At 36.0% G+C, this 12,450-nt stretch overlaps 1 protein-coding gene across 1 annotated transcript; it reads left to right on the top strand.

The window, feature by feature from the left end:
* Window positions 1-1,129: 1,129 nt before the first annotated feature.
* Window positions 1,130-8,874, top strand: LOC306858077 (uncharacterized protein). Its single transcript, XM_079398468.1, has 2 exons — window positions 1,130-1,433; window positions 7,488-8,874. Exons 1-2 carry the CDS (start codon window positions 1,325-1,327, stop codon window positions 8,366-8,368), a joined length of 990 nt encoding a protein of 329 aa, XP_079254594.1. The 5' UTR covers window positions 1,130-1,324; the 3' UTR covers window positions 8,369-8,874.
* The last annotated feature ends 3,576 nt before the right edge of the window (window positions 8,875-12,450 follow it).

The raw sequence follows: 12,450 nt of genomic DNA, 5'->3' as shown, positions 1-12,450 counted from the left end.
GTGGAATTACCTCCGCCATCAGCATAATCTCAGAATCGGCGTTATTTTCAAAGTAATTGTGAAGATTATCCTTCAGTACATCGGTTGAAGAAGCACTGTCAGGACGCGCCATTGCTTGTAGACTTCTGTCAACATTAGCAGTGGGAGTACTCAACATTGTTTTCCCGGATTTCTTTAAACTTTTTCTCTTTTCAGACCCTCCCATTGTTGTTGTTTACAAAAATAAAGTCATTAAGAAAGACAATGTCCCAAAATAATCTCTTACATATCACTAAAACTATAAAAAAAAACAGATTGGGATTGCAGACCTCACAAACGCACGTGTGTTCAAGGCGCCATCTTGACACGCTCCCCGTGTCTCCTACGTGTGTGGACTATTAAAGACCATGTTTGAAGTACTCCTCGCTCCCTCGTTCCTTGCTCCTAGTGAACTGTGACAATGTCATTATTACGAGAAAAAAATTTTTTTAACAAGAAAATGGCATTTTAACGAGAAAATTGCATTGAATTTACGACAACATCTCGTTTTTACGAGAAAAGATGTAGTTTTTAACGAGATAATTATGTTGTTAAAACAACATATCTAGTTATTACGGCATAACTGAGTGGAAAAATAATGTGTGTGGCAGCAATCCGTCACCGTAGAAAATAAAGGAACTTGGTGACATTTTGAAACATGCTTTTTTTTTTATAGACATGAGAGTTTTGTTATCAGGACACTCAGAAAAAAATGCATCCATCTTCTACATAATATGCATCCATCTTCTACATAAAAACGGTGTATAAATAAATTATAGTTAGATTCAGAATTACAAGATTCAGTCTTAAAAAAGGATATATATATATATATATATATATATATATATGGAAACCTTGTGTGAATTTCACTGAAATATTTGACTTCTCTCATTTTTCTCTTCTAATCCTCATGAAGACTGTTGGTGTTAATCAATTGCCAAGCGAGTCTATACTTATAAGTTATTTTCATTTATTTACAGATCGTCTTTTTTTAAAGGAAAACAAAACAGCACAACTTGTAGATGCACGAAGTAATTTATTTTCCCTCCTCTCGCCGCTTCACTCCAGTCCAGCGGGTGGCGCTAAAAACACATGCGTTTGTTTGTCAAACACCATCAAACCTCAGAGAAAGAAGATTAGTTTCACCGCGCTCTCTGCTTTAATACAAACGTTTTGTTTCTGTAAATAGAAAAATATATTTTTTTTGAATCCGTAAATAGCTGTAATATTCTTATCATCATAGTCGTCACTAAGTTTTGAAGCAAGCTGGAGTATCATCTGAACTGAGATCTGCTGCTGTGAGAAGATGGTGTTTGTTAAAGAAGAGAGAGAGGAGAAAACGATTGAACCAGAAACCTGCAGAATAAAGCAGGAGGAACCAGAAACCTGCAGAATAAAACAGGAGGAACAAGGAGGTTGGTGTTTATTCTTCATTCATCTTTAATGACTTTGTAGTACACAGAGCTGAGTAGTTGATTACGTGCAATCTTGATTATCCAATTCCAAAATTAAATGCATGTAACTTGATTAAATTACATTTCAAAGTACTTGTAATCAGACTACAGTTTCTTTTTTATTGATTAAATGATTATTTTATTCACACAATAGCGATACATTATTCATAGTTTATTGATTCTCCCTAATTCTTCTTCTTCATCTTTTAAATGTTTCTTTCTAAAGTAGCCTTCTACTTAACGCATTCAGAAAATCTTCCAGTTTTGCCCAAAGGTGAGCTGATTCTGTGCTGTGGCCTGATTCAAAACCAGACTGAAATTTGTCAAATACCTTTTGTTAAAAATTAAGTTAAGATGGCCATACACTAGAGGATTTTAAGGTAGTTTTGCACCCCCAAATGATTGGGGGCTGTAGCCCGATTCGTGGCTTGTCACAAGGTTTTATTTATTTTTTTGTCTAAAAAATCCTCTATTTTGTGGTGTGATTGAGTTTATTTAACTGCTCCCGACTGAGACGGAGCGTCCCTGAACATGTTTGATATTTACGACTCTTAATCTGGCTGCCTCTGACGTGATGCCTGATAACTGAAACTTGTGGCAGCCACAAAAATGTCATGAAAGCAGCATGCATCACCCATGTAATTTTTTTATATTTTGTTTTTCACTGTGAATCAGAACGTGCTGGGAAAGCAAGCAGACAACATCGATTATCTTCCATTTGTTTTACTTCTCTAGTCACGTTTGATCTTGAGTCTCTGTGAGAGCTTGTGTGACTGTGAAATCATCCCTACAATCCCCAAGTGTGTGGTTTGGTCAAAACATCTGGTGTGCACGTTCAGAAGATAAGGCTAAAAATCAGTTGAAACTGTCTTTATGTCTGTGGTCTCCTATGGTTTTAAAATCGGTTAAGATTTTAAAATCGTTTAGTGTGCGGCCAGCCTAAGGTGACTAAAAACAATATTTTCTAAAAGCTTAGATATTGGCCAAAAATTTAGATCTGCAGGATCTAGACCAGGCTTTTTAAGAAGGGGCTGGGCAACCACATGCTTAAGGCTTGAAGGAACACAGGCACTAGTCAGACTGCAATTTATAATAGAAAGTATGCTTGTGGGATCTGCAGATTCCCTGTAGACAGCTGTAAAATAATGTAGATTAGACAAATACTTTTCACAATACATCAAAGGATACGTTTGCATGATGATAATCTAAAAATTTAAATGTTTCTTAGTGGTTGTTTTTTATTTGTTTCTTTAAGTTTCGCATACAGACATCAGCATTGTGAAAGGGATCCCCATTTGTGAAAACAGTAACATCATGTGCATGTGTATTACATGTTCAGTCTACAGGCACTTTAGTGTTTCTTTAAAAAACAGGTGTCTCCAACCCTCCTCCTGGAGAGCTAATTTCCTGCAGATCTCGGCTCCAACCCCAATCAAACACACATGAACCAGCTAATGAAGGTGTTCAGGGCTACTTGATAATTCCAGACAGGTGTGTTGGAGCAGGGTTGGAACTGAAGTCTACGGGAAAGTAAGGCTGTGTTCGAAATTCCATACTATCATACTACTCTTACTATTTCTGCAGTGTCCAGTATGTATGGTGTGCATAGTATGCAAATTTTCTGTATGCATGGGATGCCCGGATTACCTGCTACATTTGCTGAAATTTGATGTATGCATCCGAAGACGCTGCATGGCATACTGTTTCCCAGAACGCAACGCGCTCCATGTGATATTTCATCTTCAAACGCGTGAGTGAACTGGAGGCGGGGAATAGTAATTATAAATGTTAGACTTGAATGTACATATATACATGTAAACTACAAACTATCGCTGTGTATCTAAAAACAATATCGTAGTAGGACATAAATTGCGGCACGTTTCCGATCAAGTCAAATGATGTCCCGTTTATCTCTAGCGCTCAGATTGTTTCAAAGATATTAAGTAATAATAATATTGCAGCAATATAATATATAAATAAAAATATTTCAGTTATGCAAACAGAATTCAATTCCCCTGTCAAGAAGCTCTAAAAAGAAACTGAGTGTATTTACTCTAAGGACAAATAGACTAATTTGTTGGCAGATGCTATTTACATAAACTCCGCCCACCAATGCCTGACTGCGATAAACAGCACTGCAAAAGACGCATACATTTCTGTAGAATCAGTGGCAGAGTGAGTAAAAGACACGAGATGTGTGCTGTTGATGCGAGCGATCCAAGTTCGATTCCGACTTTTGTCAAACTTGTGCTTCTCCATTTCCCATCACATACCAGATCAGAAAGGCATTTATTTTCAATTAAATTTAAGTAAATATTTGAAAAGTGGAAATAAAACACCTCATTAATAATACAGTGTTATGTATGCTTAGTAGAGGTCGATCGATATGGGTTTTTCTGTGGCCGATGCCGATATTTAGAAATCAGGGCAGCCGATATATGATGCCGATATGTTTGGCCGATTTTCTTTCTTTTTTTTTTTTTTTTTTTTTGTGCCCTTCATCTCATAAAATCTAAGTCAAGCAATAAGAAGTAAAGTGATACATAAAATTGCTTAAATTAAACATTTATTAAACAAAACAACCCTTTCCAATCAGTACACTTGTATAATTTAAATAAAAAATAATGTATAAATTAAATAATAAATACACAACAGGTAATCAAAAATCTAGGAAAAACGTTTTTCCGTTTTATTTGTGCACAAAAACAGCATTTCTTAATTTTTGGTCAAAACACTTGTTCTGAGTCCTTCACCACAAGCTGCAATGTGTGTGCACTGCAACTTAAGTCTGGTTTATCTGCCGGTCTGAGGACTTTAATCATATTTGCACCACTGTCTCGCAGAACAAGCACCACTCTGTCTTGGTTGATGCCCCAATCATTCAGCATGCTAAGGAACACCTCGCTGATGTAGTCCCCAGTATGGGAGCCAGACATGGCCTTGACATTTAGGACTTACCTGTTTCCTTTGCCAGTTACTGTCTATGAAATGACATGTTAGGCTCATTAATGATTCCGCTTCTCCAGACCAACAGTCTGTGGTGAAGGACAAGTAGTGACCAGCATTTTCTGATGCAATTAGTGTCTTAATTCGCTGTTCAACCTTTTTGTACACACTGTCCAACATGTCTGTGCAGTAGTATTTTTCACTTTTGATGATATATCTTGGTTCAACTGCTGTCAGCAAGCCCTAAAACAACTGTAAAGGGCTGGTTGTCTGTAGCAATCATTTCTGTGATAAGGATATCAATTTGTTTTGGACCGGGGATCAGTATTTTGCCATTTCCTTTGAGAATCAAACAGCTGTACTACAGTGGGCTGAAGTAAGTTGGCTGCAATAGCAGCTGCATCTTGTTTCTCCTTCTGCGCGTCATTATAATCTTGGAGGTGGTGGGCTTTCAGATGATTCCACATGTTTGTGGTATTTTTAGTCTTTCCTTTTTCTGCTCCCATGCTCAGCAATTTCTAAGCAGATATTGCACTTGTTGCAGATGTTGGCTGAGAGAAATATTGCCATACTGGGTTTGATTTCTTTTCAGCCATCAGACTGTAATTATTAAAAAAGAAAATACAAGATTTTAAAGTCAACTTTTCTATTATTACATTTTTACATGCACATCACAATATAATTAATGTTTTGGGAAAGAATTGTTCTGAAGAATGCTTTGTTTTATGCTTTGTTTGCTGACAGACGACTGACAAATTACACAATTTTTTTAAACATTTCAACGCATTAGTAAATGTTTATCGGTAGATAATAGACCATTATACTGTAATGGCAGGTAATAATGTTAGAAACACCTTAATAGCGACCATAACCAGATGCTACTTGTCATATTTTTAGGTTTTTAGTCTTTCTGCAATATTTCTCTCCCTGTAGGAGGTTGAATGAGTTTCAATGAAGACTGCCCATTCAAGGAATGCAAATTAAAGAGTTTTGCTGAATGCAATTGTTTGTCTTCTGTTTTTTTACACTTTATTTAAACTTTTTTTTTTATTGGGTTAAATTCCATATTTGCTTGTCTTTTGTAATATTCATTAATGTTGTATGCTTATGTGAATTACAAATGCTCTCTACTTATACCCATTCAAACATATTGACAGCGCGGAGTTGAGAGCACCATAATCCACGTGACAGCGTGTCGCAGTTCTTTGGAAACTTTGGCCACTGCTTTCACAGGGATGTTCATTTTAACCGTTAACCGACCGTAAGAATTTTGACCAATTAATATAATCAGTTAAACGTTTTAAGTCATTTGTTTTCAGTAATTTATCAAAATATTTCAAAAGGTTTGCTGCATGGTTAAAATATGCTATGTGTATTAAAAATTGTGTTTTTTAGAGAGAGAGAGAAAAGTCGCGTATAAGTCGCATTTTATTATTTCATTCAGTAATGCCTACGCAAAATGTTTACAGACATTATAATAAACACTGTAAACATAGCTAGGCTATTTTAATTCCCTTAACTCCACAACAAATTCGCGTTCCAATATCCACGTAAAATGTTTTGCATAACTTCACGGCGGTACGGTGATAACACTTAACGGCACAGATTTTACTACATATTTAAACTGAGCAGTGTGTTTTTTCCCAGTGTGTTTTTGTTTGACTGACTGTATTTTATTATGATAATGAACAGGCTGCATTATTGTCAAGGTAGCAAAGCTTAACTGTGTGCGCGCATGTGCCATTGTTAGCTGAAGTTGTGTGTGAACACCAATGGGTTGATAACGTTGTAGCTTATCTATACAATGCAGGCTACAGTAATAATTTAGCCGCTCTGCTCATTATGAGGTTTTGGTACCCGTGCTTAAATGCAACGTTAACCTAAACAAGAGCTCGTTGAAGGCTCGTTAACTATACAGTTCCAAAAAGTTACTCTCATTCTTTTTCCAAATGTTATTCTCATTCTCTCTCCAAAAGTAGCGTCATATGTAACCAATGAAATACAAGGCTAGATTAAGAACGAAGGATAAGAATTTAAGTCTTACCGTTTTCTTGGGAAGTTACCAGGTATTTCTCTCTTCAAAAAGTTAGCAGGCAGAGGGGGACATCACAGGGTTATCCGTTGTGCCAGTGAAATGCTTGCCGCACGAGGCAACGTGACGTCACGTGTTGCTTGCAGACGCGCCTGTATATTAATCGGCCTAATTTACAGCACAATCGGCCGATGCCGATTAATTAAAAAATGCTAAGAATCAGCCGATCAATCGGTCGACCTCTAATGGTTAGCTGTAGGTAGGTTTTTGTCCCAATAAAATGGCATTCATCTAATACAATTTATATATATATGACAATTTACACTGATATTGCATACTGGTTTATAATGTACTACAGTATTATTGAAGTATAAATATCGGCCACCTAACTATTTACACGCCTGTTGCTAAAGAAAATGTTATTTTAGTGTAAAATAGAATTTATCATTATTTGCACTTAGAATTTGAACTAGAATATATTGCTTTTTCCACTTAAAAATATCGTTGTTCAGTTAAAGACATCAGTTTTGATTCAGTTCTGTCCAATATGTTAAGTTTATCAATTATGAAATGAGTTCAATTGGGCAATATAGCATTGTTTACTAGAATCAGGCCTTATTAACAAGTCTTTGTGAAAAGAATGCTTAGCACATTTGTTTGTAGGTAACAACCTTGACAGCTGTGCTGAATTAATATTCAGTGTTTGTCATGTAACAATTAAGCATACTACTAGTTTCACACACTATTCTTTAAAAAATAGTAGGTAGTATTCACTGTGTACTGGGCAGTAAACAGTAGGCAAGTGTGCCGTTTCGAACACAGCCTATCTCTCCAGGAGCAGGGATGAAGAGCCCTGCTTTCCAAAGTGACATCGCCAACTACTGGCCTGGCAGCATATTACTGTGTTTTTAGTCGTTTTCATGGATTTGTATGAACAGGGGACAGTTTTGAAAATGTTTCCATCTGTACACAAATGTTTTCCTTGTATTTTCCAAATGTCCCAATTGATTTTCATCTTTTTAATGATTTCATTTTAGGCCAGATGAAAGTGAAAGAAGAAAGACAAGATCTGAATGAGGTGGAGGAGAAACATCAGGATCAGAAAGATCATGATGTCAATGGAGAAAAATCAGGGAGTTGCAGCATTCAAATAACAGACGTCAAAAGGCCTTTCAGCTGCTCTCAATGTGGAAACACTTACAAACATAAAAGAAGCCTTATGAAACACATGAGAATTCATAGTGAGGAAAAGCCTTTTACCTGCTCTCAGTCTGCAAACACTTTCAAACAGAAAGGAAGCCTTCTGAAACACATGAGAATTCATAGTGGGAAAAAGCCTTTCAGCTGTTTTCAGTGCGGAAAAACTTTCACGTGTAACAAAAACCTTAAGGATCACATGTTGATTCATGCTGGAATAAAGCCTTTTACCTGCTCTCAGTGTGGAAAGAGTTTTACACAGAAAGTACACCTTAAGAATCATTTGGTAACTCACACTTCAGAAAAGCCTTTTATCTGCTCTCAGTGTGGAAACACTTTCACTCGTAAAGCAAACCTTAAGAAACACATGCTAATTCATACTGGAATAAAGCCTTTCAGCTGCTCTCAGTGTGGAAAACGTTTTACACAGAAAGGACACCTTTATCATCATTTGGTAACTCACACTTCAGAAAAGCCTTTCAGCTGCTCTCAGTGTGGAAAGTCTTTCACACGTAAAGGATACCTTGAGACTCACATGCTAATTCATACTGGAAATAAGCCTTTTACCTGTGCTCAGTGTGGAAAGAGTTTCATTTGTAAAGGAATCCTGAGGAATCACATGTTAATTCATACTGGGATAAAGCCTTTCTGCTGCTCTGAGTGTGGAAAGACTTATACACAGAAACGACACCTTAAGGTTCATGCTGCCAACGCACATTGATGTTCAAACAGCATGTAAAAGTGAATTTTGCACCTGATGACCGAAACTTGTGTACTGTGTAGGGAAGGATATTGTTAAGGTTTTAAAGCTATTACTCCTCTTACTGATACTACTGATCCATCTAGTATTTTAACAATATTCTTATTGGTTCTTTTTGTTATTTGAAAAACAGAGGTTTTAAAGAAATTAAGAACACATTCAGATCATTGTTGACATTTTAAAATTTCTCAGTCCCTTTGGCCCAATTCTGAGGATGTGAACTTTTTTTTTCTCAAAACTACAAAATGTTCACACCAGATTTGAATTTCTTAATTTAAATTAAAATGCTGACGTTTTGGCACGTGTGCAAAAGTATTGTCTACTCTACAATTTGCACAGTATCTAAATGAACATGACTTTCTTCTCAGACAAGTTATTTATATTTTTTTCATCATCACATACAAAATGATCCAAAATCTATCCAAAAACTGTTTCTTCATGTAAATAATAAAAGTTTTTGTTTACATATGTGTGTGTGTACTGTGTATATTTATTGTGTGTATATATAAAGACGCACACATACAGCATATATTTTGAAAATATTTACATGTATTTACTAGGGCTGGGCAAGTTAATGCGTTATCGTGTTAACGCATTAATTGATTAACGCTGACAATTATTTTATATTTTTTATTATGAAAGTCCCTTCCTCACTGGCTCTGAATACACATACAGGAAAACTATGTGTCACAGGAGGGGTGGGATGGGTGTCATCACGCATCTCAACCAATGAGAGCATATGTATGTATTTGAAGTGCTCACGACTTCACAAGTGGGAAATACGTGGTCAGCACTGTTGGTACCCTTGGTAAATATGATCAAAGAAGGCTGTTAAAATAAATGTGCATTGTTAATCCTTTTGGTCTTTTGTTTTAAAAAAAATCACAAAAATCTAGGCTTTGGAGACTTAAGAATTTAAAATGGGGGGGAAATATCATTATGAAATGTTTTTTTTTTTTTTCATACACGGACACAATTACTGGTAACCCTAGAAATTCTTATGAGTAAAATATATCTGAAATATATTCCCATTCTTATTCACAATTTTGAGTGTGATCATGAACATGAAATTATCCAGCCATAGCGTCCTGTTTCACAGAAATATAAATTGGAGGGAAAACAACATTAAGGCCAAATTCCAAATTAATCATCCATCACAATGAGAAAAACCAAATAATATATTTCTGAAGTGCAGCAAAAGATAACTGAGCTTCACAATTAGAAAGTGTCTTTAATTAAGAAAAGAGCAGTGAAAATTCCAATTTCCACCATCAGGGCAATAATTAAGAAGATCCAATCAACTGAAAATGTTATGAATCTACCTGGAAGAGGACATGTGTCTACATCGTCCTAATGCACGGTGAGAAGGAGAGTTTGAGTGGCTCAAGACTCTTCAAGCATCACAGTTGGAGAATTGCAGAAAAGGGTTGAGATTCGGGGTCAGAAAACCTTTTTAAAAAAATTATCAAGCAGCACCTACATCACCACATGTTGAGGGCTTCAAGAAAAACAAAAACAAAAGTGCTTTCACCAAAAAACATATATATATATATATATATATATATATATATATATATATATATATATATATATATATATATATATATAATGTGTGCATATAGTGCAGGATGTCCTCTAATAAGTAGAAGAAATGAATGGTCAGTTCTTATAGAAGTCAAGTCATCTTTATTTATATAGCGCTCTTAACAATACAGATTGTGTCAAAGCACTTAACAGTATCAAATTGGAGGATAGAGTGTCAGTAATGTATAATAATAAGATTAAACACTCAATTTTTAGTTTTTTCATTTCATTATTGATTTCAGAGATGTCATTGTCTAGCTCAGTTTAGTTTAAATAGTATCTGTGAAATCAAATTGACGATAATCGCTAGAAATTAAGTGTCCCAAACTAAATAAGAAAAGGATCTGCCACCCGCAGTTGATTTTGATATTCTAGGTATTATCAAATGGCCAGAGTTTTGAGAACGCAGCGGATGTGGAGAACTATAATGTGATAAGAGCTCGCTCAAGTACTGAGAAGCTAAGCCACTCAGGGCTTTATAAGTAATTAACAAGATGATCTCTGGTGGTGAGTGAACGGAAGTTCATAAACCGGATTTGTGACAATTACTCTGCTTTAGGGTGTCGAGATGAGAACCTCTGTGTCTACAATTAACTCTTGTGTTTCATTCATTTATTCATCAGCTATGTCTTTGTTAGTGTGGCATGAGCTTTGACACAAGCAATTAAATGCAATTATTGCTCACTGCAGACCAAGCTGTTTCTAATAGGTTGATCATATCTCCTGGACATCAAGCTCCACCCATTGGCTCTGCAGTGAGCAGCCTCTCATTCAAGCGTCCCATATGTAAGCTGTAAAAATGACAAATAAACAACTTGAAATGGCACTTATTGAAAAATTAATCATAGTACACTCATTAGGGGCATGAGTCAAGATGTACTTTAACAGAGTGGGCATGAATGTGGCAGAATGGTATTCATTTGGCTCCCCCTCATCGTGTACAGGTGCCTCTGCAATGATGTGTTCAAAGTGCCTCTGAAAAGGTGTGGGTCCCATGTCGATCTGACAATAATCCCATGTTAAAAGTTGATATGTTGATTTTTAAATATTATTGTCTTCTCTTATGTTGAGTAGGTCTTTGAAGTCATTAATTATGGTTTTATTTATAATATTTTTCATAATTAATAAATTATTATTGCCTCTATTTGTCCTGATAGTTCCACAGAAATAAAAAATGAACCTTAAATATAAATATAAAAAATACCCACCTCTACATCCTCATCTGTAATGTCTGTCATATCTCCAGAAATGCTTATGTTCAACATCATGTTCTGGAGATTGTGGAAATGCTTCTCTACATTATCGCCACTCTGGGGGCTTGAAAAGACCACTGCCATGCTTATTAAGATGTCTTCCATCATGTAGCTGCAGATGTCAACAAGCCAAAAACATGCATGGACAGCCGGTAGTTTTGGGGAGAACTGCAAAAACAGAAATGTTTGCAAATATACTTCTCCAGAAAGACATTTTCAAATATTGTATTGTACAGATGTTTAATAAGTTAAGTCAACAATTAAAAAAGTAATCAAAACATTGCAACCCATGAGGATTGTTAGTCAGTAGAAAAGGGTATGTTTTGCATGCTGGTCCTCAGTAAGTTCTCAAGCAATATTGAGTTGGTGCTGTTAAAATAATCTCAGCATAAACCAGAAATTGACCAAAATGGAATTCATGTTGGTTTATGCTGCATTTTCAGCAGGGATTGTATGACAGAACATTAACAGTGATTGGCAAATTAATATTTGTCCTACTAATAGAAAACAATACAAATGGTTATGGACTGAATTCTTCATTGGAGTGCTGAAGCTGAAGTCAAGCTTTTTACTCTGTGACAGTTGGTGAGTTGTGTTAAGGTATAATGAGAAAATGTTGCATGAGGGAGATGCAAAGTATATATGATGTGTGATCTATTGCTTAAGAAAATTAATGAAATTAGCAGATGTATTAATGTGCACTTACTGTTTCTTACAGAAGACTTTGGCATTCTTCATTACATGGCTCAAGCAACAGTGCAGAATTTGAATCTTAAATTCCTCATCCCTCAACTTTCCAGTAACTACTTCATAGTAGATTTGCAGCAGCTGGCCCAGAGATACTTTGCAGAAACTATAGGCAACAGTCTGAAGTAGAACGAGGGACCCATCACACATGATCATTACTGGTCTCCTCCAAACAATCAAAAGTTTGGAATGATTCCAAAAAGTAGGTCACAGAAGAGGTGGTGTGGTCACAAGTTACATATGTTGCCACAGGAATTGGAGAAGCACCCTTGGATGTCTTACTATCAGCTTTTACTATCATAGATGTAAAATGGAGCTGATTTTCCTTTGGCTTTTTGTATGATGAATCCTGTGGCATCAATGTACACAACATCTGTTTTACATCACCCATGTCGTATTGAACTTTGTGACCACAGCATCACTCCTCAAGGATGCAGGAGCACCTTCTGGAGAATTTTT

This window comes from Barbus barbus (assembly GCF_936440315.1).
Source record: "Barbus barbus genome assembly, chromosome: 3".
NCBI lineage: Eukaryota > Metazoa > Chordata > Actinopteri > Cypriniformes > Cyprinidae > Barbus > Barbus barbus.
The sequence above is the reverse complement of the archived record's forward strand: the minus strand, read 5'-3'. Positions and strand labels throughout refer to the sequence as shown.